The following is a 27,460-nucleotide window of genomic DNA, read 5'->3' on the forward strand; positions in this document are numbered from 1 at the left end:
GGGTTTCACCATGTTGGTCAAGTTGGTCTTGAACTCCTGACCTCAGATGATCCTCCCGCCTCCGCCTCCCAACGCGCTGGGATTTTAGGCGTGAGCCACTGCACCCGGCCTTCTGATCTTTCAAGTCATTATTGCTTCAAAGAACCTCCTCCAGTAATACAAGGATAATCTATGCAAAGACCACAGGAGAATATTTAAAAATAAGTATGGATTGCAAAAAGCAGCCTTCTTCCCTGGAGGCAAACATGATTCACAGGTTCATGTATGTACTCACACACACACACACATACACACACACACACAAAACAAACATAAGAAAAAGTCACTCCTTGTATGCTTTGCAGTTTGATTTTTTCCACTTAACCTACCTTACAGTTTTTTCTGTCTGTTCGTAACTATCAAGTCAGACTTTTTGACTAGGTAAGACATGCAAATATGAAATAAAATAGTGTATAAGGGAATATAGAACTTCCCCCTTCATTCCTATTCCTCGCCCTTCCAGTTCCCCTTCTTAGAGACACCATGGTTGCTGGTTACATATGTAGCCCTCCAGTGATGTTATTTATTTGTTTATATTATTTTTCGAGATGGAGTCTCACTCTGTCACCCAGACTGGAGTGCAGTGGCATGATCTTGGCTCACTGCAACAGCCCCCTCCCAGGTTCAAGCAATTCTCCTCCCTCAGCCTCCCAAGTAACTGGGACTACAAGTGTGTGCTACCTCGCCCAGCTAATTTTTGTATTTTTAGTAGAGATGGGGTTTTGCCATGTTGGCCAGGCTGGTCTTGATCTCCTGACCTCAGGTGATCCACCCGCCTTGGCCTCCCGAAGTGCTGGGATTACAGGCTTAAACCACTGTGCCCAGCCTATTACTTTTTTTCTGATGAAGTCTCACTCTGTCACCCGGGCTGGAGTGCAATGGTGTGATCTCGGCTCCTGCAACCTATGCTTTCTGGATTCAAACAATCCTCCTGCCCCAGCCTCCCGAGTAGCTGGGATTACAGGTGTGTGCCACCACACCCGGCTGATTTTTGTATTTTTTGTAAAGATGGGTTTTGCCATGTTAGCCAGGCTGGTCTTGAACGCCTGACCTCAAGTGATTCACTCGCCTCAGCCTCCCAAAGTGCTGCAATTACAGGTGTGAGCTGCTCCATCCAGCCTCCAGTGATGTTTTACACACATGCAGCCACACAGCCCCTCGTGCACCCCTCCAAAATGGCAGCATAGGCCATGGCTGTTGTGCATCTCAATCTTTGGCCATTCATTCATGGTAGTAGAGAGACGGCCACTGCACAGTCTTCCGCTATAGGGATGGACCATAATGATTAAGCCTGTCTGCTATTGGCAGGTATTTATGTTGTTTCTAGTCTTTTTACTCTTAAAAGCAAGGCTGCAGCACAAGAACATGCTTGGTGGACTGTGTCTGTCTCTAGGTTGGGTATTTAGAAAGCTGTGATATTGCACTGAAGCGTCATAAAGAAGGTGTGATTATCCATCACTTTATTGAGGAAGCTCAGGGGTAGGTCTGTATGCACAAGTCAGGTAAGTGATAAGGCAAAGCCAACACTCTGCCCAGGCCTGTGTGTCTTTTTTTTGAGACCGAGTCTCGCTCTATTGCCCAGGCTGGAGTGCGGTGGCACAATCTCAGCTCACTGCAACCTCTGCCACCTGAGTTCAAGCAATTCTCCTGCCTCAGTCTCCCCAGTAGCTGGGACTATAGGTGCTCACCACTGCACCTTGCTAATTTTTGTATTTTTAATAGAGATGAGGTTTCACTGTGTTGGCTAGGCTGGTCTCGGACTCCTGACCTCAGGTGATCCACTCACCTTGACCTCCCAAAGTGCCAGGATTACAGGTGTGAGCCACTGTGCCCGGCCAGCCCTGTATGTTTGAAAGCCAGTGTTACTTCCCTCCCTTCCCTCCCTGTTCCTCATTTCTCCTTGAGGCCCTGGGAGCACCCCCTGCTCAGGGCTCTGTGACTGACCATATAAAGTGTCAGGGAGAAACTGGAGCTGCTTCCTAATACGGTCACAAGAGGGAAATCCTGGGCCTGCAGCTGGGACCTGCTGGTGGCACAGGGCCCATGAGATGCCGGCTGGGACACAGGAGGCTGGGATGTTGAAACCTCTGAACTTAACCAGCTGGAGAGGGGCTAATGGGGCCAGAGAGGCAAAAACACAGCCAACTATGGGTGGGCTGGGTCGAGGTGAAGGAGAAGTGGCTGAACAATGTGGGGGGAAGAGCCAGATGCTGAAGCCCCACGTCCCTGCGTGAGATATGCGGCTGCCTGCCCCAGTCCTCTCTTCACTCCATTGTCATACCCTGGCTGGCTTGGAAAACTTTTGCAGAACTCAGCAGAGGTTCACATCTACCTGGAAGTATGGATTAAGTGCTTGCTCTGCGCATGGCACTGGGAGAGATGTCCCAAACAAAGAGGATGAAAGTCATATTCCTGTTTCAGAAGTTAGTGATGGAGTTGAAAAGACAGTGTGGTCCTTCCTTCTTTTTAAAATTCATTTTATTCTTTTTTTTTTTTCTTTGAGATAGTCTCACTCTGTCACCCAGGCTGGAGTGTGGTGGCATGATCTCGGCTCACATAACCTCTGCCTCCTTGGTTCAGGTGACTCTCCTGCCTCAGCCTCCTGAGTAGCTGGGATTACAGGCATGTGCCACCATACCCAGCTAATTTTTGTATTTTTAGTAAAGACGGCGTTTTGCCATGTTAGCCAGGCTGGTCTCAAACTCCTGACGTCAAGTGATCTGACCTCCTCCACTTCTCAAAGTGCTGGCATTAAAGGTGTGAGCCACCATGCCCAGCCTCTTCCTTCTTAAAAATTCGTTTCCCTCCCTCCCTTCCTCCTTCCCTCCCTTCCTCCTTCCCTCCCTCCCTCTGTTGCCCAGGCTGGAGTGCAGCACCATGATCTCGGCTCACTGTAACCTCCACCTCCTGGGTTCAAGTGATTCTCCTACCTCATCCTCCCGACTAGCTGGGATTACAGGGCCCCGCTATCACGCCTGGCTAATTTTTGTATTTTTAGTAGAGACAGGGTTTTGCCATGTTGGCCAGGCTGGTCTCGAACTCCTGACCTCAAGTGATCTGACCTCCTCGGCCTCCCGAAGTACTCGGATTACAGCTGACTGAGTTTCTACCCCATGCCTGGCACTGTGCAGGGTGCAGGAGATACAGTAATGTGTGTGTCACAGTCCAGGAGGTGACATTTAGGCAGAGCTCTAAAAGAGGAGAGGGAAACAGCTGTGGGAAGATGAGGGGAAAAGCGTTCCAGGTGGAGGGAACAGCATATTGAAGGCTCTAAGGTGGCAAGACTTTCTCTCTCATGAAATGAAGGGAGCATAGTAAGAGTCACTAAATAACATTGATTGAGCACCTACTACATACCAGCCGCCATGCTAAATGCTTTTCAAGCATTATCTCACAGCACACCTATGAAGGGCTTGTTAGTATGCCTCCCTGTTTTGTAGATGAGGATAAGCAAGACTCAGAGAGGTTAAGGGACTTGCCCAGGGTCACACAGCTAAGAAATAGCAGAGTGAAGGTTCAAATTCAAGTACCCCATACCCAGTTCTGAGCCCTCAACCACTGCCCTTTACTGCCTCCAAGTCAAGGACTTGAGTGAGGACCGGTTGGGCTGTAAATGATACCTACATTCAAAAGGGGCGTGGCAGTGGGCGTGGCCCCAGAGGAGCTGGAGATGGAGTGGAGACCTGAAGGAGGGTGGGGCTTGGTTGACCTTTGTCCAGATGACCACGGACTGAGCACTTGCTCTTTGGGAGGCTTGTCCTGGGGACTGGGGACACCAATGAATAGGAGAGAGCCACCGGCCTGGCTCAGTGCGGTCCACTGAGTACCTACTGCTGCAGTGCAAGGCCCCCAGGTCACAGAGGTGAAGTCAGGCTGTCCCTGCTCTCAGGAAGCTGTATCATTAATTTATTCCCCTGGTATGCATTTAGCAAGCATTTAGTTAGCACCTATTCTATACCGAGGCCTGTGCTGGGACTGAAGAGGAGAAAGGGGCCAGGGAGCGTTCTCCGGCCTCAAGGTACTTGCAACTGGTGTTTGCAGGATGGGCGGGAGGCTCCTGGGTGATGGAATGGAGAAGAGGGGTGTCCAGGCAGGCGGTCCTCCACTCCCAGCCCCACCAGGCAGGATGTGGCTCCTGGGCCCCGCTTACCTCTCATCCTTGCTCTGCTTCTCCATTTGGGTCCAGTGGAGCTGCTTGTACCAAGCTGCTTATAGTTCACCCCCACGGACCCCATGTCCGGTTTTTCTGCCCACGTCCCTGCTTTGTCTTGTCCCGAGCTGGTTAACACCTCGTTGTCCTTTAAGACTCAGCGCAGGGAATACCTGCCCACCTGGAGGTTTCCCTCACCACCCCCAGTGTGGGTTAGGGCCTTTCCTTCCTTGTTCCTATCGTTCTCTGTTCTTAGGACGTGTTTTCACGTACTTGTCTCCCACTCTGATCTAAGTTCTTTAAGGACAGGGGGTATCATTGATTTCTTTGTATCCAGCCTCTGACACAGACGTGGTATATAGTAGGTGCTCAGTAAATGGTTGATGGCTATTTAGACAGGCATATGTTGCCTCATTCATGCTCCTTTTAGGGGATGGTGAGAATCTCTGTCTCCATCAATCCTGTTTCTTTTTTTCTTTTTTTCTTTTTTTTGAGACGGAGTCTCCCTCCGTCACCCAGGCTGGAGTGCAATGGCACCACCTCGGCTCATTACAACCTCCACCTCCCAGGTTCAAGTGATTCTCCTGCCTCAGCCTGCCAAGTAGCTGGGACTACAAGCATGCGCCACCATGCCCTGCTAATTTTTTGTATTTTTGGTAGAGATGGGGTCTCGCTGTGTTGCCTAGGTTGGTCTTGAATTCCTGAGTGCGAGCAGTCTGCCTTCCTTGGCCTCCCAAAGTGTTGGGATTATAGGTGTGAACCACTGCGCCCAGCAATCCTGTAACTTTGAAGAATATCATTCCCCTGCAGCACCCCCAGACACTACATACCATTGTCCCTTAGCAGACTGAGCCCTGGAAGGACCTTCCCACTCTCTCTTTTTCTTTCTTTCTTTCTCTCTTTCTTTCTTTTCTCTTTCTCTCTCTCTCTCTTATTCTTTCTTCCTGCCCTCTATCCCTCCATCCTTTCCTTCCTTTTCTTCTTTCCCTTCCTTCCTTTCCTTCCTTTCTTTCCTCCCTCCCTCCATCCCTCCCTCCTTCCCTCCCTTCCTTCCTTCCTTCCTTCCTTCCTTCCTTCCTTCCTTCCTTCCTTCCTTCCTTCCTTCCTTCCTTCCTTCCTTCCTTCCTTCCTTCCTTCCTTCCTTCCGAGAAGAAAGGAATGGTCTAACCATGTCACCCAGGCTGAAGCGCGTGGCACAATCATGGCTTACTGCAACCTCAACTTGCCAGGCTTCAGCAAACCTCCCATTTCAGCCTCCCAAGTGGCTGGGACTACAGGCAAGTGCTACCATGCCCAGCTAATTTTTTAATTTCTTATAGAGATGGGGTCTCACTGTGTTGCCCAGGCTGGTCTTTCTGGTTCAAGCAATCTTCCTGCCTTGACCTCCCAAAGTGCTGGGATTACAGGTGTGAGCCACCGCACCCGGCCAGACTTTCCCACTCTCTAATTGGCTCCAGCCCTTGACTAAAAGCCCCTTGAGGGCAGGGACCCTGTGTTTTTTTTGTTTTTTTTTTTAATGTTCTAATGTAGTCCCAGCACCTTTTGCATGGCATCTGGGACATACAGAATGAATGAATGAACGAATGAACAAACAAACGAACGAATGATCAATAGTTTCTTTTTCTGTCGGATGAGCCTAGGCTGGATAGCATAATGGACCATGCTTATACTTGGGGGTGGGCCAGGCTGGGCTTGGTGCTGCCAGGATCTTCTTTGGTGACTTTGGTCAAGTCACTTAAGTCTCTGTTGCTTGGTTCACCCTAGTTGTAACTGAGAGATGGATCTCTGGTCCTCCCTAAGTCGCTTACAAGGAAGAGGATATGCTTTATGGCCGTCAGAGTCTGGGGCAGTACTGATGTTTATCGTTTGGGGAAAGCAGTTCCTGTGAGATGGGTTGGAGCCTGTCTCCTGAACCGTGACCTCAACCATGGGAAAATCTAGTATCCAGTGAGGAAAAATCATGACGATACTGTCTCACCACATACAGCGTGGCATGACTCCTCCTTCCCTGATCTGATTATTTTCAGATGCTCCTATTCACCCGGCAGGACAGGACTGCTATTTTTTAAATGGTAAAGTGCGTATAACATAAAATTTACCGTTTTAAACGTTTTAAAGAAATCAGTGCCATTAAGTGCATTCACAATGTTGTACAGCTATCAATTTCAAGACAGGGTCTTGCTGTGTCACCCAGGGGCTAGAGTGCAACAGTACAATCATAGCTCACTATAACCTTGAGCTCCTGGGATCAAGCAATCCTCCTGACTCAGCCTCCCAGGTAGCTGGAACTACAGGTGCTCACCACCATGGCCAGCTACATATATATATATATATATATATATATTTTTTTTTTTTTTTTTTTTTTTTGTAGAGATGGGGTCTGGCTGTTGTTGCCCGGGCTGGTCTCAAACTCTTAGCCTGAAGCAATCCTCCCACCTTGGCCTCCCAAAGTGCTGGGATTACAGGCATGAGCCACTACACTTGGCTCCAGATCATTTTTGTAGCCCCCAAAGGAAACCCCGTGCCCATGAGCAGTTACTCCTCACTTCCCCCCTCTCTCCAGCCCCTGGGAACCATGAGTCTATTTTCTGTCTCCATGGCTTTGCCTACTCTAGACGCTTCATATAAATGAGATGATATAGTACATGACCTTGCGTGCCTGGCTTCTTTCACTAGGCGTATTTTCAAGCTTCATCCACATCGGAGAGCTCGTGTCAGTGCTTTGATCGTTTTTAGGCACGGCTGTGTTTGTCTGTGTTTTACAGATGGGGAAGGTGTTAATGGTCAGGAGCAGGCACTCTGGGGTAAACAGGAGTTCTAGTTCTCAACTTCCCTCCAGCTGTGTAATCTGGTGACAACCTCACCACGCCTCACTTTGCCCTCCTGTCAAATGGGCAGTGGGGAAATCACTGTTACTGAGTAGTTGTGAAGATTCCATAAAGTGGCTGGGCGCGGTGGCTCACGCCTGTAATCCCAGCACTTTGGGAAGCCGAGGTGGGCGGATCAAGAGGTCAGGAGATCGAGACCATCCCAGCTCACACAGTAAAACCCCGTCTCTACTAAAAATACAAAAAAATTAGCCAGGCGTGGTGGCGGGCACCTGTAGTCCCAGCTGCTCGGGAGGCTGAGGCAGGAGAACCACGTGAACCCAGGAGGCAGAGGTTGCAGTGAGCGGAGATTGTGCCACTGCACTCCAGCCTGGGCGACAGAGTGAGACTCTGTCTCAAAAAAAAAAGAAACAAAAACCAAGAAAAACCTCCATAAAGAGATGCCTCTGCCATCTTCTAGAGACTGAGTCACTGGGGTTTCTTCTTAGATATGGACACTGGGAGGTCCCAGAAAGAGATCAGAGGGTGGTGGGAGAAGAGAGAGGTTGGAGGATTATTACCTTTTCCTCCCTCCCTCCTGGAACATGGTTTTTGCAGGTGTGTTTCTGAATGGCTGCAGCTCCCTCTGGACAGCCCCTTTTTAGGGCTGTGTGACTTTCTATGTCTCCAATGTTCAGTTAATGACATTCCCTCTCTGGCTGGGTGCAGTGGCTCCCACCTGTAATCCCAGCACTTTGGGAGGCTGAGACGGGCGCATCGCCTGAGCTCAGGAGTTCGAGACCAGTCTGGGCAATATGGTGAAACCCTGTCTCTACAAAAAATAAAATAAAATTACCTGGGCATGGTTGTGCACACCTGTGATACCACCTACTTGGGAGTCTGAGGCGAGAGGGTCATTTAAGCCTAGAAACTCAAGGTTGTAGTGAGCCAAGATCACCCCACTATACTGCAGCCTGGGCGACAGAGCAAGATGCTGTCTCAAAAAAAAAAAAAAAAAAAAAAAAAGTAGTAAACAACATTCTCTTGTGTTCTTGCTCTTCAGACTTAACTGCTCCCATCACTGGTTGGGTTCTTTAATTCTGCACACATATCTGTAAACAGTCTCTTTATTAAATGTTCTTGAGTTAATATCTGAATTGTGCTGTTCACATTCTATGCCACCTGTTAAATGATGAGCATTTCATATGATTGAGCATTTAATCGACCAAAAACAGATCCTGTGTAGTGCTTAGTTTGGTGCCCGACACATAGTAAATGTTCAATGAATGGTGGCTGTCATTTAAGCCGGTGAGGTCCAGGGAGGTAAAGTGACAGTTCAGGGGAGTGGAACTGAGATTCGAACCCAGAGCTCTTCAAAACTCCACAGTTTGGGCAGGTGCAATGGCTCACACCTATAATCCCAGCACTTTGGGAGGCTGAAATGGGAGAATTGCTTGAGCCCCAGAATTCGAGACCAGACTGGGCAACACGGTGAAACCCACGTCTCTACAAAAAATACAAACATCAGCCAGGCCTGGTGGTGCCTGCCTGTAGTCCTGGCTACTCGGGAGGCTGAGGTGGGAGGATCACCTGAGTCCAGAAAAATCAAGGCTGCAGCGAGTCATGTTCACACCACTGTACTGCAGCCTAGGTGACAGAGTGAGACCTCATCTCAGAACAAACACAAACCCCCCTACAGTTGCAAAATATAACATAGGCAGCCTGGAGACCCACTCTCGCCCTTTTTCCTCTTCCCCCATACCTGGAATACCAGAGAGGCCCAGGGTTTCCTACTAAGACTCCAAGCTCCAGTTTCCCCATCTCTCAAATGAGAATATTGAGTGCTTCTGTGAGATCTGTCTTCCTGGAGGAGGTCTGGAAGTAAGCTGGGTTCTCTGTCTGCAGACGTACTCTGGCCTCTTCTGCGTGGTGGTCAACCCTTATAAACACCTGCCCATCTACTCGGAGAAGATCGTTGACATGTACAAGGGCAAGAAGAGGCATGAGATGCCGCCTCACATCTACGCCATCGCAGACACGGCCTACCGGAGCATGCTTCAAGGTGAGTGAACCCAGCGAGGGCTGCACGGGGCCAGCTCCAGGGAGCCCCTCCTGTCCTGCTTGTCTGCAGTTCTTGCCAGGAATGTGGAGTTTGGCAGGCAATGCCAGGGACCAGGAGTCCTGTGGCTGAAAAAGGGAAAAAGCAAAAGGAACATCTGTGTTTGCAGCCTGGGAGGGTGAGGGAGAGCGGAGAGCTTGGGCAAATACGGGCATGGGCCTGCTCCAGCTCCGGCTCTGGGGCCCACTGCCCAAGGGCCCTGCCAGACCAGCTGTCTGCAAAGGATGGGAAGAGGGTGGGGAACAGCTCTGGGGCTGAGCCATCATGGTCTGTGTTGCCACCTACCCGTTCCTCAACCCCTGTGGGACTGTGGGTAAATATCTTTTCCTCTTCAGCCTCAGTTTCCTCATCTGTCAAAAGGGATGATAGTCTCTGTCTTGTAGCTTCTTGTGAAGATTGTTAATGCTGGTTTTTCCAAACTTAAGACTTGTGCCTGCTACCTTCATGTTTATATGTTACTATTTTTACTATTATTTTATTATTTTTGAGACAGGGTCTCACTTTCTCACCCAGCTGAAGTGCAGTGGTGAGATCTCGGCTCCCTGCAACCTCCGCCTCCTGGGCTCAAGCAATTCTCCTGCCTCAGCCTCCCAAGTAGCTGGAACTATAAGCGTGGACTGCCATGTCAAGCTAATTTTAAAAAGGTTTTTTTTTTTTTTTTTGAAGTGACAGGATATTGCTATCCTGATTGGTCTCGAACTCCTGGCCTCAGGCGATCCTCCCACTTCAGGCAAAGGGTACAAGAAGCCCCAAAAGTCACACCCCCTCTAAAAGGGCACCAACAGGTGGGAACCCAGGGATCTGAGCTGGGAGTTGAGAGGAGCCCAGTTCTGGAAGTTCTTGAGGCAGGAATCCAGGTGTGCATGAGAGATGCCACGACCCCGCCCCCAAGGTAGAGGCTCGGGTATAAGTGCCCGGACTTTCTGACAGTTAGCCGGACTCCACAGGTAGGACCAGAACCTTGGCCCCTCTAGGCAGGGCCTGCCATTACCTCCAACGACCAGCAGGTGGAGCCTTGCAAGGACAATCTTGGAGATGTAATCTCTGGTTGTAAAGTGACAGCTCCTGGAGTTAGGTATCTGTCTTTGTATTAAACACACAAACACACACACATTCTTTGTGGTCTCTCTTGATGGAAGAGTATTTACAAAATGGTTCGTATACATCTTTCGGAAGCTGAGCATCACAGACCTCAGTGTTCTTATCATTTGGGGTATTTGGTTGCAAGTAAGATAACACCTAACTAACGTGGCTTAACCAGTAGGAGTTAATTGCCTCATATAACAGGAAGCCTAGTGGCTGATTTCAGGGTTGACTTTCTTAGGATTTTTCTCAGCTTCTTCCTCTTGGTCACAAAGTGGTAGCCATAGTTCCAGATATCATATTTTCATGTGATAATATCCAAAAGCATGAAGGAAGTGGAAGATAAGGTTCTTCTCCTGTGTCTCTCTTTTTTTTTTTTTAAATCAGGGAGAAACTTGGTCATATGCGAACCCCTAAAGCAATCACTGGCAAAGGGGACTGGAGTGTTTATGATTTGTTTGAACCATTTCTGGTTCTTTTTTTTTTTTTTTTTTTTTTTTTTTTTTTTTTTTTTTTTTTTTGAGACAGGGTCTCACTCTGTTGCCCAGGTTGGAATGCAGTGGCATGATCTCAGCTCACAGCAACCTCTGCCTCCCATGTTCAAGTGATTCTCCCACCTCGGCCTCCAGACTAGCTGGGATTACAGGTGTGTGCCACCATGCCTGGCTGATTTTTTGTACTTTTAGTTGAGACCGGGTTTTGCCATGTTGGCCAGGTCTCGAACTCCTGACCTCAAGTTATCTGCCTGCCTTGGCCTCCCAAACTGTTGGGATTACAGGCATGAGCCACCATGCCTGGCAATTCCTGGTTCTTTTCTGGAGCCGAGGGAGGTCCCGCTAAGCACATTTTAATCTAAATACCAAAAAGAAAGAAAATTCTGTTAGCAAAGAAGGAGGGGAGCGACAGATGGGTAAGCATTTCTACAGTGCTCTCAAAAAATTTATTTGTAACTTTAAAACGTCTTTAAGATTGTATATCCATTCTAGAAAAACTTAAACATATATTTAAGTAAAAGAGAACTTGCTGGCACCTATGAGTCTATCATCCAAAACTCATCACTATTAACATTTTGTTATATGACCTTTCATTACACTAACTGAGCTAAATGGCATGAAATGAAGGAAATTTTTACTGTCTGAAGATAATTTGTTCCAGAAAAAGATCACAGAGACCAAAGTTTCACTGTAGATAGTATGTGTGTGGAGGAGGGAAAGAAAGTGGGCACAATATTTGACTGAACTTGAAAAATGACATTGCAGGCTGGGCACAGGGGCTCATGCCTGTAATCCCGGCACTTTGGGAAGCCCAGATGGGTGGATTGCTTCAGGTCATGAGTTTGAGACCAGCCTGGGCAATATGGTGAAACCCTGTCTCTACAAAAAATACAAAAACTACTTTGGTGTGGTAGCACATACCTGTAGTCCAGCTTCTCGGTACGCTGAGGTGGGAGGATCGCTTGAGACCATGAAGTAGAGGTTGCAGTGGGCTGAGATCATGCCGCTGCACTCCGGCCTGGGTGAGAGAGCCAGACCTTGTCTCAAAAGAAAAGAAAAGAAAAACGATATTGCAAATTATAAAAACAGGTTAATTTCATCTTACATGTAATAAGAATTTTATTTTAATGACAAGTAGGTGCTAATTTGTAGATTCAGTGTAAAATAAATTAAGAGTAAATTAAATTAAGAGTAAAATAAAATAAATAAATTTTTTCCATAACTTTTTTTGGGGTGAGGGATGAAATCATGTGAGAGTGTAAAACATGTCATGCTTGACTTGTCATGTCATGTCATGCTTGACTTCCGCAGCCTGAGCTAAAGAGGATCATTCTTACAGATTTATTTGATGGGTTACCAGTTTTCCTAAGGGCTTCTTTTACTTCTTTGGTGTTTAAGTCTCTCAAAGCCCCTGTTGTCTTAGCATACATTCAGCTGTAAATTGCCCTGAATCTTTTCCTTTCTTTTTTCTTTTTCTTTTCTTTTTTTTTTGGATGAAGTTTCCTTCTTGCTGCCCAGGCTGGAGTGCAGTGGCGTGATCTCAGCTCACTGCAACCTCCACCTCCTGGGTTCAAGCAATTCTACTGCCTCTGCCTCCCAAGTAGCTGGGATTACAGGCATGCGCCACCACACCTGGCTAATTTTGTATTTTTAGTAGAGATGGGGTTTCACCGTGTTAGCCAGGTTGATCTCGATCTCCTGACCTTGTGATCCACCGCTTTGGCCTCCCAAAGTGCTGGGATTACAGGCATGCACCATCATGCCCAGCTAATTTTGTATTTTTAGTAGAGATGGGACTTCACCATGTTGGTCAGGCTGGTCTTGAACTCTGAACTCCTGGCCTCAGGTGATCCGCCCGCCTTGGCCTCCCAAAGTGGTGGGATTACAGGCGTGCACCACTGCACTCGGCCCCTGAATCTTTTTTTGGCCTTTCCAAGGCCACTGACTTTGCCAGTCACTGCACCTTATTTCGCAGAGCTGCCACTTTGTTTTGTGTTCGTATCATGATGGTGGATATTGACACTCAATTAATTGGCAAGGTGAAGCCATTGAATTGTAGGTGGCGGAGAAGGAGGTTTTGGTGGAGTTCGATAGCTCATGTCGTCATTGAAGAATATTTTTGTGTTATGGGGACTTTTGCTTTCCTAGACCAGCAGTCCCCAACCTTTTTGACACCAGGGATGAGTTTCGTGGAAGTCAGTTTTTCCATGGACCACAGGAGAGAGATGGTTCGGGATGATTCTAGCGTACTACATTTATTGTGCACTTTATGATTACGTTGTAATATATAGTGAAATAATTATACAACTCACCATAATGTAGAATCAGTGGGAGCACTAAGCTTGCTTTCCTGCAACTAGACGGTCCCATCTGGGGATAAGGGAGACAGTGGCAGATCATCAGGCATTAGATTCTCATAAGGAGCACACAGCCTGGATCCCTCACACGTACAGTTCACAATAGGGTTCGTGGTTCTATAAGAATCTAATGCCGCCTCTGATCTGACAGGAGGCAGAGCTCAGGTGGTAATTGGAGTGATAGGGAGTGGCTGTAAATACAGATGAAGCCCACTACTCACCTCCTGCTGTGCAGTACCAGTCGGTGGTACAGTGGTTTGAGACGCCTCCCCTAGACCACCTCTTAACTGTGGGGCAATGTTGTAATTGACAAGGGCACCCTGTTTTCATGTATTTGATTCCTCGTGGGCTCTAGGTTTTAACACAAAATTGCATAGTCAGCTCTCTGAAACTACTTAGAAATGTTCACTTGACACGTAGTAAGCTCCAGTAGGAAATGACATTCATGACTGAGCACAGCAGCATGTCTCCAGTCCTAGGACTTTGGGAGTCCCAGGCAGGAGGACCACTTGAGGCCAGGAGTTAGAGACCAGACTGGGCAACATAGTGAGCTCTTGTCTCTACAAAAGAAATAATTAGCTGGCCACAGTGGCGTGAGTCTGTAGTCCTAGCTACTCTGGAGGCTGAGGCAGGAGGATGACTTGAGCCCAGGACTTCAAGAATGCAGTGAACTATGATCATGCTATGGTACTCCAGCCTTGGCAACATAGTAAGACCCTGCCTCAAAAGAAAGAAAGAAAATAACAACCATGAGTACACACATCCATAAAAGATAAACTCTTAATTTAAATGTTAACCAACAGCTGCTGTGCACTCGTCTATTTTGGCATGACCTGGTGCTTTGTGGCGAATCATTGACGGTGGACTCCAAAAATAAAAAGAATCTCAAAAACTATGCAGAAAAATTTAAACTTGGGAAGAGTTCTGTTCATCTGCTTAATTTTTTCCCCCATTCCCAAGTAGGAAATTGTTTTTTGTGAAGAAATGTGTAGGCCCAGTGTGTTGACTCCATTGATAAATGGCACTGCCTCATTCTGTTAAGTCACTGGGCTGGGATCCACACCAAGCTTACCGTGAAGGTGGATAGGGAAAGCTAGTACACGTGGCTTCTTCCTTGAGTTCTTCATGGAAAAGATGGGGTGTGAAAAGGCGGGATTGAGGAGGGATGGGTAACACACATGCACTGAATATAAGATGAAGCATTGCAGTTGTGTCGCATGGACAGTAAATTCCTGAGGACCCATAAACTGCATCCTTCTCTGCATGTTCATCATTGTATCTCCAGCACATTTTCTGGTGCCTGGCACATAGTAGCTGCTCAGCTAATATTTGTTGAATGAATGAATTATTAGAATTATTTATAGAAAGGAAACTACCAGGGTCAGGATAGATGGGGTGGGTTATTTGGCAGAGGTGGGGCTTTATAAGCCTCGAAGAATGGTTTGCTAAGATGAGAGAAAGGGGACAGGGATGGCTTTTTAGCCAAGAATAATACAAGCATAAATGTAGGGGTGAGAATGGGTATGATGAGTGTGGGAGGAGCCAGTTAGAGGGGTTGACTAGTATACTGTGGCAGGGAGCTCAGAGCCAGAGCTCAGCCCTTTGCTGCCTCAAAGGAGTTGGGAATATGCTGCTATCTTAATTTTCTTTTCAGTTTTAGGTATCATCTGTTGACTTTCCTCCATGAAAGATGAAATTTAGCTCATTCACCCCCTGGATTTGCCCCTACTTCCTTGTTCCAACACATATGCCTTATCTCATAGAGTCCCAATATAATTTTATCTTAGTTTTTACAAACTCAGTGTTCAGTTTCCATTATTATGACTATGTAATGCTATCTAGAGTTTACATTATTATGATTATGTAAATGTTATTCAAAGCTGAGCTTTGCACTGCTTTGTGACTACTTTTCTTTTTTCTGTATGACTTTTCTTTTTCCTGGAGTTAGCAATTGCCTTTTTTTCTCCAACCTTGTTTTTCATGTACTTAACCACCAATTCTGCCCCAAATCCTCCTTCTAAATGTGTTAATCTCCTTTTAATATGTCCAGAAATGTGTTGATATCATCTCCTTGAAGGTGATTTCTACTATAGCCTTCTAATCTGCCCTGGCTTTCTCTACAGCTGGTAGCTGTCATGTAGGATCTTTTTCACCATCCTTGAAATTCCCTGTAATGCTTTCATAATGGATTCCTTATTTCCGAGTTTTCATGTCTTCCTCTTTCTTGCTTTACTCTCTGGCTTAAAGCAAGCACTTCGTCCAGTAGCTTCTCAAGAAAGGATGTATGTGATTGTGAGGCATTGAGAACTTGCATATCTGAGAGGCTTGATGCTTCTCTAACATTTACAGGATAGTTTAGCTGGGTTTAAAATTTCAGGCAAGAAAGTTGTTTTCAGAAGGTTATAAATAACTTTCTTGACTGAGCTTTTTAAGGCATTTGCATTGTTGCCTTCTAGTTTCAGTTTTGAGAAAATGAAACCCAATCTGATTTGTGTGTGTGTGTGTGTGATTATATTCACCTTCCTGGCTGAGAATATTCTTGATCCTTTGTACGTGACTGTTTTTTGTTTTTCCTCCTTCTCTAGAAGCTTTTAGACTGTCTTCATTCCCCCTGCTGCCATGATAATGGGACTTTCTATGAGTCCATTTTTATCCATTATGCTGGACACTTAGTGGCCCAATTAATCTGTAAACTTGTGTCCACAAATTCTGGGAAATTTTGAAAATTATTTCTTCGGTGCTTTCTTTCTCGCTGTGTTCTCTGTTTCTTTTTCCTAGGAGTCTTTTTATTTCCATAATGGAACTTCTAGACCGATCGTATAATTTTAATCTCTTTCTCTTGTCGTTTTCATCACTTACTGTTTTTAATTCTATTTTCTGGGCACTTACCTCAACTTTTTTCCATAACCCTTCCATTGTGTTTTAAATTTTTCGTATATATTTTATTAAATTCCAAAAATTCTATTTTATTTATAAATGTTTCTTTCATATGACATTCTTTTTCTGTGGATGTGATATCCTGTTTCTCAAAGGATATTTAATGCATAGTCTATTTCCTCCAAGATACATATTTTCCTATTTATTTGTTTTAACTTCTGTCTGTCATATTAGTGGATTTCTTCAGATGTCTTGGGATTCTTGGCTATCCATTCCTCCTGGATGCTTTAGTGCATAGGATACCAAAGAGTTGATGGAAGCTCAGTGCTTGTAGGATGGGCTTGCTGATGTGCTTGACTATAATATGAAAGAGCTGGGCCACCCCATTAGGACACTTCTGATTAGTCTTTCAGTCTTTTGTTCATGGGCTAATCTGATTCTTCAGAAAAGGTCTGTAGAAAAATCTGCCTAGAGGTTAAAGATCTGTCTAACATCATTTTGAGGGTCTAGTTGAAAAGAAACCGAGGGTTTCAAAATGTGGGGTGAAATTTATACATTACCCTCCTTTCAGTATGGTTCCTGGTGTTCCCCCAGGACAGAGACCCTCTGTTTAACCCTCACCAGAGACTAAATCCACCACCTTCTGTGGGGTGTGAGAAAGGCAGTCACATGGCTTCAAGGAGTATAGAAGGTATCCGAAGGGTCTAACAGTGCCTTATATTTGACCCAGTCCTTATGTTTTTGTCTCCTCCTTGATCTTCTCTTCCAGAGGCCCCTGGTGTTGCCAGTTTCTGAGGTTTGGGGTAGAAATGGGGAATTCTGTGTTGAAATTAGGTTGTTTCTCACCTTTCCTCATTGTCTTAGAGTTTTTTCTTGGTACTTTTTTTTTTTTTTTTTTGAGATGGAGTTTCGTTCATGTTACCCAGGCTGGAGTGCAATGGCATGATCTCAGCTCACTGCAACCTCCGCCTCCCAGGTTCAAGTGATTCTCCTGCCTCAGTCTCCCAAGTAGCTGGGATTACAGGCATTTGCCACCAGGCCCAGCTAATTTTTGTATTTTAAATAGAGATATGGTTTAACCACGTTGGTCAGGCTGGTCTCGAACTCCCGACCTTAGGTGATCCACCCAACTCAGCCTACCAAAGTGCTAGGATTACAGGCGTGAGCCACTGTGTCTGGCATTTTTCTTGGTACTTTTCAACGCTTATCCCATTTACTGGCTTCCAAGGTGGCTTTGCTGTTCTCCCCTCTCTAGTTCTTTTTAAACTGCCTCATGTATTTTTACACTTTTCTTTTTTTGAGATGGCGTGTTCCCTCTTGTCATGCAGGCTGGAGTGCAGTGGCGCGACCTCAGCTCACTGCAGCCTCCGCCTCCTGGGTTCAAGCGATTCTCCAGCCTCAGCCTCCTGAGTAGCTGGGATTACAGGTGTATGCCACCATGCCCAGCTAATTTTTGTATTTTTAGTAGAGACAGGTTGGCCAGGCTGGTCTCGAACTCCTGACCTCAGGTGATCCACCCACCTCAGCCTCCCAAACTGCTGGGACTACAGGCATGAGCCACCACACCGGCCTTTTTACACTTTTTTTTTTTTCACCTTTTCCCCCCTTTTGTGTGGAGAATGGGGTCTTGTTATATTTCCCAGGCAGGTCTTGAACTCCCGGGCTCAAGCTTTCCTCACACCTGTGCCTTCCTAAGAGCTGGGATTCCAGGCATGAGCCACCACACCTGGCTAAACTGGTTCATGTATTTTTGGAAAGTCTTTTAGTGTTACTTTAGCAAGGTTTAGGAAGGAAGAGAGCTAAATGCATGCACTCAGCATACCATCTTCTCATGGGAAGTCTCTTATGCCTTCTTTTACAAAGAAGTGATGATAATAATAATCATGGATTTTTATTATATGCTTCCTATAAAGCTCAGGGCTTTACAGAAATATTCTCGGTTAATCTTTACCACAAACCTACAAGGTGGACAGGACCAGATTAGGAATTTTAAAACTAAGCCCTGAAACTATTATGGTGCAGGCATATGTCATATATATATATGTATGTGTATATATATATGAAGTAAGGAAGGCTGACAAAATTGTTTTTTGTTTTTGCTTTTTTTAGAGACAGGGTCTTGCTCTGTTGCCCAGGCTGGAGTGCAGTGGTGTGATTATAACTCACTGCAGCCTCAAACTCCTGGGTTCAGCAATCCTGCCTCAGTAGCTGAGACTACAGAGATGCACCACCATGCTCAGCTAATTAAAAAAAAAAAAAAAAAAAAAAAAAAAAGATGGTTTTTTGTTTGTTTGTTTGTTTTGAAATGGAGTTTTGCCCCTGTTGCCCAGTCTGGAGTGCAATGGCGCAATCTCAGCTCACTGCAGCCTCCACCTCCCAGGTTCAAATGATTGTCCTGCCTCAGCCTCCTGAGTTGCTGGGATTACAGGTGTGCACCACCATTCTCAGCTAATTTTTGCATTTTGAGTAGAGACAGCCTTGTTGACCAGGCTGGTCTTGAACTCCTGACCTCAGATGATCCACCCACCTCAGCCTTCCAAAGTGCTGGGATTACAGGCATGAGCCACTGTGCCCAGCCTTTTTTCATTTTTGAGACAGGTTCTCACTTTGTCACCCAGGCTAGAGTGCAATGGCACGAACACAGCTCACTGCAGGCTTGACCTCCTAGGCTCCAGTTTCTCACCTCAGCTGCCCAAGTAGCTGAGACTACAGCCACACACCATCACACCCAGCTAATTTTTGTATTTTTTGTGGAGATGGGATTTCACCATGTTGCCCAGGCTGGTCCTGAACTCCTGAGCTCAAGTGATCCACCTGCCTAGGCTTCCCAAAGTGCTGGGGTTACAGGTGTGAGCCGACCATGCCTAGTGAAAAAACAAATTTTTTTTTTTTTGAGATAGGGTCTCACTGTAGTGCCCAGGCTGGTCTCTTATTCCCGGCCTCAAGTGATCCTCCTGCCTTGACCTCCCAAAGTGCTGGGATTATGGGCGTGAGCCACTGTGCCCAGCCTAAAGTTGTTATTTTTCCCATGATGTTTATCTTGGTGGTGCTTTGAAATGGTGACTATGGAATTCTTCTTTCATGTGCATGCCTGTGTGGGTGTGCCCTCGGCATATGCTTACAAGGTTTACTGGGTGATCCAACGCTAGCGGCAAGAGCTATTATTAGCCCCCTTTTACAGCTGGGAAAACAGACTCAGAGGAGCGGAGAACTTGCTGAAGATTTGTTAAGTGTCAGAGCCAAATATACACTTGGATTATCCTGACTCCAAAGCCGGAGCCCTGCTGGTCAGTCGGTGACACTGGGCAACCACAGGGATCCCCCTCAATCCCACGGAAGGCTGTCTACTGTCTTACATCTCAGAGTGTTGACGGCTCAAAGCTTAGGAGGCTGGAGCTGAGTTCAATAAATGAAGGTGATGAATAGGAGAAAAGCACCATTAAAGCCCTCCAGACAAGAACCACTTTGGAGCCCCCTCCATGGGTCCCTGGGGTGTGGGAGGGGCAGGAAAGGCAGATAAGATTCCATTCTGAGCAGTCTGCACTTGCCCTGTGCAAGATAGCCACAAGTAATGTTTTGTCCTCACCTCATTAGCAACAAATGGCCACTCTCAGGGGATTAAAAAAAGAAATAACAGCCAGCCTTTATCAGCTTGGGGCTCTTGGCTGAGTCCTCTCTAAGCTTAAGACAATTCTGTGGGTGGAGTGATCCAAACCACTTTCTCCACTTTGCAAGTTCCCACACTCAGCTGTATCCTTCTGCCCAAGATCGGCAGCCCCCTGGGGGCTGGTTCCTGCTCACCCAACTCCCCCGAGGCTGCTCCCCAGTACGGGCAGAGAGAGGAAGGGCACTGATGTCCTCAGGGTCCGTGCGATACGTCAGGTCCTGGGCTCACTGCTCCATCAATCCCACATTGCTCAGCCCTCACCAGCACCACACAGGGCGGGTGTCAGCCTCCCCATTTGATCGATATGGAAAGCTCAGCACACCGAGTGACTTGGCCCTGGAACCGAAAGTCAAACTTGGGGACCCTGCTTCTCTGCCCTCAGAATGTTACTCTTCCCTCCAAGGTAGCATGGTATAGATAGTGTAGTACTCTTGTCCCCATATAATAGAAGAGGTAACTGAGGCCCCCTAAAGGCTAAGGGACTAGTATGGGCCTTGTGTCTTAGTCTGTTAAGGCTGCTATATCAAAATACCATAGACTAGGTGGCTCTTAAATGGATATTTGTTTGTCGCGGTTCTGGAGGCTGGGAAGTCCAAGATCAAGCTTGGTGTCTGGTGAGGGCCTAGTGGTGCCCTCTCGCTGTGTCTCACGTGGTGGAGGGGACCTGCTAGCTCTCTGGGTCTTTTAGGAGGATATTAATCCCATTCATGAGGATCGAACCCCCATGATCTCATCACCTCCCAAAGGCCCCACCTCCAAATTCATGGGGGTGAGGATTCCAGAACATGAATTTGGGGGAGACATGGACATTCAGACCATATCACCTCGTAATCAGAAAGGGGTTGAATATCCTGTCCTGCTGATTCAGAATTACTGCTGTCTATAACCTCTTCCTTAGATCACTATTTTATATTATGATGATGATAAGGATGAGATTAATGGCAATTACTAAGCTCTTAAATGTGCCGTGGGTAATTTTAAGCTCTTTCTGAATCCAATCTCTTTCAATCATCTTCATGCCCTTGAAAGGTCTGGATGTTTATCGATTTTCCTGGTGAGGAAATGGGCCCTGGGGGCAGAGGTGATAGGGTGGAGCCAAGAAGTAGTTCCCAGCTGTTTCGCTGCAGAGGCAGTGCTGCTGCAGACACATCTCCAGGAAGGGGTACAGCCAAATGCTTCTCTGTCTCTTGTGGATTTTGCAGTGGCTGTCAGCTCTCTGTCTGACCTGGTTGGGAATGAGGAATGAGGGGGGACAGTGGCTCTGTCTGTCTGGCTCAGTCTTTACAGAGATGCTAGGAGTAGCTGTTTGGTGCTCTGACTTATGAAAAGTTCACTTTTTTTTTTTTTTTTTTTTTAAAGACAGGGTCTCACTCTGTTGCCCAGGCTGGAGTGTAGTGGTGTGATCTCGGCTCACTCAGCCTCAGCCTCTCCAGGCTCAGGTGATCCTCCCACCTCAGCCTCCAGAGTAGCTGCGTACAGGCATGCACCACCACAACTGGCTAAATTTTGTATTTTTTGTAGACTCCTGAGCTCAAGCAATCCACCCACCTCGGCCTCCCAAAGTGCTGGGATTACAGGCATGACCCACAGTGCCTGGCCAGCACCTTCCTTGTTAAATTGCATTTGTCAGGCACCTCCCCGCTCAGTGTCCTCCCAGCCTCTGGGGAGTCTGGCTCCCTATTCCCTTCTTTATCCAACAGTATTTTTTTGTGAGACAAGGCCTTGCCCTGTTGCCCAGGTTGGAGTGCAGTGGTGCACTCATAGCTCACTCCAGCCTCCAACTCCTAGGCTCAAGTGATCCTCCCCTCTCAGCCTCCCAAATAGCTGGGGCCACAGGTGCAGATCATCATGCCTGACTAATTTTTTAACTTTTTGTAGAGACGGGGTCTCATTATGTTACCCAGGCTGTTCTCGAACTCCTGGCCTCAAGCAATCCTCCCACCTCGGCCTCCCAAAGTGCTGGAATTACAGATGTAACCCACCATGCCCGGTCATTCTAACAGTATTGATTGTTAGATGTTGCCCTAGACATAGCCTCCTGTGTGTATGTGTTAATATGAATTGAATCATCCCACAAGTAGCTGCTAAGAAGAGGAGGTCCAGGGAGTGGGGAACTGTAGCCCTAGGAGCCTTGGGAGGACAGGGGAGGACTCCTTGGAAGGTGACGTGTAGGTTTGACTAGGGAACTTGATATAGGTTCTATGAGGCTGCTGGGGCTGGAACAGAGAGAAAGGGGAGAATGTAGGAGGTAGGAGTGGAGGCCCAAGAGGGGGAGAACATTGGTTTTCCTGTCTCCTACAGCCCTTCACTGGCCAGTTCTGCTTTCATGTTTTTATTATTTTGTTTTAGAGACAGAGTTTCACTGTGTCACCCAAGCTAGAGTCCAGTGGCACAATAATAGCTCCCTGTAACCTCGAACTCCTAGGCTCAAGCAATTTTCCTGCCTCAGCCTTCCAAATAGCTGGGACTACAGGTGCACACCTCTGTGCCCAGCTAATTAAAACATTTTTTTTCATAGAGATAGGGGTCTCACTTTGAGTCTCAAACTCCTGGCCTCAAGCAATCCTCCTGCCTCAGCCTCCCAAAGCACTGGGATGACAGGCATGAGCTCCCATACCCAGCCCAGTTCTGCTTTTAAAATACCAGGGCTTCCTGTAGGTTTGGAAAATACCTGTTGGGTTGCAGCACAGGCTCCCAAACTAACTCTTCTTACTCAGCATCTCATCCTAACCAACTCTGCCAGGAGAGCAGCGTGGGGAGATGAAGGCTGGAGAAAGAGAAGGGCCCTCACTTACAGAGTGGCTTAGGGCATGGCTCCAGAGTTGGGTTCCACTCCCAGCTCTGCCCGGGCTATTACTTTGTGCCTCAGTTTCCTCACTTGTCCTGAGAGGATGATGACTGCCTATTCCAGTTGTTATAAGGGTAATTTGGGGAGTGTGTTGGGGACACAGTGCATGGACAGGACAAGTTCAACAGGCATTAGCAGTCATCTGCCGGGCACCCACTGTCAAGGGCCGTGTGGTGGCCACGTTCACAGTCACATCACAGAAGATCCGGAACCTCTGGCATCTGCTTCCCTGCAGGGCATTAGGTAGAGAGCCACTTTACTGCAGACAATGGAGGCTGAGACCTTTCTTCTTCACTAGCCCAGGGGTGTTGATGGCCCTGCAGAGACGGGTTTTCATTACCTCTCTGGATCCCCCAGCAGCCTGGCACCAGCAAGAAGGGCAGATACTGGGAGCCTGGGTCTGTGCTCAGTTCCCTCTGGGTTTTCTCCTTTTATGGTCAGCCTGCAGTGCTCTGGCTCCCCAGCCAGAATCCACCAGCTTGTGTTTGGGCTTGGGCCGAAATAGCTGGTCTGTGGGGAGCTGGGTACCTCCTGGGAGTCCTCAGGCCCGCAGCGGGGGAGGAACCGCTGAAGCCCTTTATCTTCTCAGAAAACGTGCCTGGAAGCTTGCACATCCAAGGTTGGGCAGGGAGTCTGGGGAGGATGAGGGGAGAGAGGCATGTTTAAGGATGGGGTGTGAGGTGACATGAGCCCCAGGGATCTGGGCTGGTGGGAAGCTCAGCCCCAGGCAGGTCCTGATGATGGCCGGCCACCCCCAGCTCCAGCCTTCCCAGCTTCCACGAAGACTCGGTACTCTGTCTCTGCCCACTTCAGAGCTCCTGTCCCAGGCCCTCTTCTTGGGATGCTCTGCCTCAACCTCTCCCCAGGAGATTCTTTCACATTTTTCTTAATGCTGCTCAGTAGTCACCTCTGCCGTGAAGGCTTCCTGTCCTGCTCAGGTGGTTAAAAAAAAAAAAACTTGGCATCTAAGCCATGAAGCCAGGTGCGTTGACTTGAGCCTATAGTTTCGGTTACTTGGGAGGCCGAGGCGGGAGGATTACTTGAGGCCGCCAGGAGTTTGAGACCAGCCTGGGTAATATAGTAAGGCCCTGTCTCTACAAAAAAAATTTTTTAAAATGAGCCAGGCATGGTGGCATGTACCTGTAGTCCCAGCTGCTCAGGAGGCTGAGGTGGGAGGATCATGTGAGCCCAGGAGGTCGAGGCTGCAGTGAGCTGTGATCGTGCTACTGCACTGCAGCCTGCACATCAGAGTGAGACCTCATCTCTTAAAAAAGAAAAGAAAAAAAAAGGTAGATCTTATTGACTTTTATGCTTTCAGTACCTGGCTCAGGACTCGTTTGTTGAGTGAATATGTGAACATGTGAATATACATTTACTATTGCTTCTACCTCGGTTGCCTCTCTGAGCCAGAGAGCAATTCAAATTAATAAGCATTTCCTGAGCACCTACTGTGTGTCAGGCATTGTTCCTCGTACCCGGGATCAGGCACAGCCCTTGACCTTCAGGAAGAAGCTCATTGGTTCATGGGAAAAGCATTAAAAACAAACAATTTTGTAATTGTTGGAAACCTAATAGACCCGTGTGAAGTGGAAGAAGTCAGATTTATAACCACCCAGAGTCGGTATAAAATGAACATCATTTTTAAAAAAGCTTTATGTGGTATAATTTAAATAAATTCATTTTAAGGATGCAATTCACACCTAAGTTATATTGCAGTGATGTCTGCATAACTGTCTAAATTCACTAGTAATTTACACGGTTATGCAGCCATCACTGCAATATAATTTTATATTTCTATCATCCCCCAAAGAAATCTTATGCACATATTTTTGTCACTCCATATTCCTACCCGCAGCTCTGGCAGCCACGAATTCACAAATCTACTTTCTGTCTCTATGGATTTGCCTATCCTGGACATTTCATATAAATGGAATCATATGTGACCTTTTGTGGCTGGCTTCTTTTTTGTTTGAGACAGAGTCTTACTCTGTCACCCAGGCTGGAGTGCAGTGGTACGGTCTCAGCTCACCACAACCTCTGCCTCCCAGGTTCAAGTGAGTCTCCTGCCTCAGCCTCCTGAGTAGCTGGGACTATAGGCACGTGCCACCACACCTGGCTAATTTTTGTATTTTTAGTAGAGACGGGGTTTCACTATCTTGGCCAGGCTGGTCTTGAACTCCTGACCTCGTGATCTGCCCACCTCAGCCTCCCAAAGTGCTAGGATTACAGGTGTGAGCCACTGCGCCCAGCCGGCTAGCTTCTTTCACTTAGCATAATGTTGTCAAGGTTCATCCATGTTGTATCATGGTTTTGTACTATTTATATATTTTTAAGAGAGGGTCTGTCTCTATCACCCTGGCTGGAGTACAGTGGCACAATCTTAGCTTACTACAACCTCCACCTCCTGGGCTCAAGCCATTGTCCCACCTCAGCCTCTTGAGTAGCTGGGACCACAGGGATGTGCCACTATGCCCGGCTAATGTTTGCATTGTTTTTGTAGAGACAGGGTTTCACCATGTTGCCCAGGCTGGTTTCGGACTCCTGGGCTCAAGCAATCCACCTGCCTCAGCTTCCCAAAGTGCTGGAATTTCAGGCATGAGCCATGGCGCCCAGCTATAACATCCTTTCTTTTCGTGGCTGAATACTATCCCATTGTCTGGGTAGACCACGTTTTGTTTAACCATTTACCCACTGATGGACATTTGGTTGTTTCTACTTTTTGGATATTATGAATAATGTAAAGTCCATAATTTTTACCAATATGGACAAGAAAAACAAGAAGAACTCTGAATACCATACCATGGATAGATGGCCTATTATCATTCCATGTCATCTGTACCTTCTTCTGCCAAAATGTTTTAACACATTTGTTAAGTAAGGATCACAATGATGATAATTACTAAAATGGAGAGAACCTGTGCACCGTAGGAGCCACTAGGCCATATGACACTCACGTTTATAGAATTAGAGAAAGGTACCATTTTCTTAAAGCACTTTTCCTCCATCTGCTGAAAGATTATTACAATAAACACACACATCTACAATGACCAATGCAAATAGTTTCTCCATAGAGTTATGCAGTGTACAACATGCACCACTGTCCATGGCCATCCTGCAGGTAGGAGGTCAAGTGGAAAGGTCCCCAACTCAGCTCTAGAAAAGTGCATAGTTAGAGAAGGTATTGTGAAAGAGTTGACTCCCAAGATGATGTTTCAAATACAGATTAGGGTATATATACCCAAAGAATTGAAAAGGTACTCAAACTAAAACTTGTACAAGAATGTTCATAGCAGCACAGTGCAGAATAGCCAAAAGGTGGAAATAAGCCAAACGTCCATCAACTGTTGATAAACAAAATATGATCTATCCATACAACGTGATATGACTCAGCCACAAATAGGCATAAAGTCTGGGACCTGCTACAACATGGATGAACTTCAGCCACATGCTAAGTGAAGGAAGCCAGACACAAAAGGCCACACATGGTACAATTCCATTTATGCAGAAATATCTAGAATAGGTAAGTCCACAGAGACAGAAAGCAAATTTGTGGTCCCAGGGCTTATGGGGGAGTGACTGCTTAATGAGTACAGGGTTTCATTTTGGAGTGACAGAATATTTTAGAACTAGATAGAGGTGGTAGTTATGTAACACTGTGAATGTACTAAATGCCCCTGAATTATGCACTGTATTTATTTTTTTATTTTTATTACTATTTTTTGAGACAGGGTCTCCCTCTGTCACCCAGGCTGGAGTACAGTGGCACGATCTCAGCCCACTGCAACCTCCACCTCCCTGGTGCACACGACTCTCCTGCCTCAGCCTTCTAAGTAGCTGGGATTACAGGTGTGCACCACGGCACCCAGCTAATTTTTGTATTTTTGGGTAGAGACGAGGTTTTGCCATGTTGGTCTCAAACTCCTGACTTTAGGAGATCCAGCTGCCTCAGTCTCCCAAAATGCTGGGTTTACAGGCATAAGCCACTGCGCTTGGCTCGAATTCTTCACTTTAAAATGGTTCATTTTATGTAGTGTAAATTTTACCTCCATGGAAAAAAAAAAAAAGCAGAGAATGATTAGGCCAGAGGAGAAGTGGTGGTGGGTGCACTGGGCAGAAGAAATCGCCTGTGCAAAGCAAGGAAGGGGTAAAACTGCTTTGTATGGAGAACACTGTTTTTGAGTCCAACACAAGCTCAGGCTTGGGGAAGGAATCAGATAAAAAGTTCCAGGATCTTAGAGTTCCCTGTGCTCCACGTGGGTTGGCAGACAGCACCCACATGGAGTCCTTCTGCTCGTCACCAGCACCCTGCAAGCTTCCCACGCCTGGAAGTGGTGTGTTTCCGATGGGAACGTCGGGCCAGAGGTCTCCCAGCAGTCCCCAGCTCGGAGCCGCGCTAGCAGCTCCCAGGCCTTCCCTGGAGCCTGCTCCCTCTCCTGGGGGGCCTGTGAGCATCTGAGCCTATAAATCTCTCCTGCTCTGGGCCTAGGATTCACAAGACTGCTAGGAAAGCCTGCCTCTGTCCCTGAAGTAGTGGATCAACATAGCCCATCTGACTGTCCATCTCAAAATCTCTCCTTAAGATAGTGGAGGTTGTCTGCGCCGGTCCCAGGAGGTTCTCTCTGCCTGGATTCTAATCACAGGGAACCTGGTTCTTCTATCTTTCACCCTCTTTTAAAAAATCATTTTTTAGTACTTTGGGAGACTGAGGTGGGTAGATCACCTGAGGTCAGGAGTTCAAGACCAGCCTGGCCAACATGGTAAAACCCCGTCTCTGCAAAAAATATAAAAATTAGCCGGGTGTGGTGGCACGCGCCTGTAATCCCAGCTACTCGGGGGCTCTGAGGTGGGAGAATTGCTTGAACCCAGGAGACAGAGGTTGCAGTGAGCCAAGATCAAGCCACTGCACTCCAGCCTGGGTTACAGAGTGAGGCTCCATCTCAGGGAAAAAAAAAAAAAAAAATTTAAACTGGTTTCCCATTTTGCTCTGTCCTCAAGTGAATTTCTCCCCCCGGGTGGAAG

General features: G+C 47.0%; 1 protein-coding gene across 3 annotated transcripts in view; it reads left to right on the forward strand.

Moving 5' to 3' along the window:
• The window catches only part of MYH11 (myosin heavy chain 11), a 152,697-nt gene that overhangs the window by 25,088 nt on the left and 100,149 nt on the right, over window positions 1–27,460 (forward strand). For all 3 annotated transcript variants that reach the window (XM_050774054.1, XM_050774056.1, XM_050774055.1), the window contains exon 3: window positions 8,902–9,058. In XM_050774054.1, coding sequence (XP_050630011.1) covers window positions 8,902–9,058 — 157 coding nt within the window. The remainder of the gene's footprint in view (window positions 1–8,901; window positions 9,059–27,460) is intronic.

Source organism: Macaca thibetana, chromosome 20 (genome assembly GCF_024542745.1).
Source record: "Macaca thibetana thibetana isolate TM-01 chromosome 20, ASM2454274v1, whole genome shotgun sequence".
In the NCBI taxonomy this organism is placed as follows: domain Eukaryota; kingdom Metazoa; phylum Chordata; class Mammalia; order Primates; family Cercopithecidae; genus Macaca; species Macaca thibetana.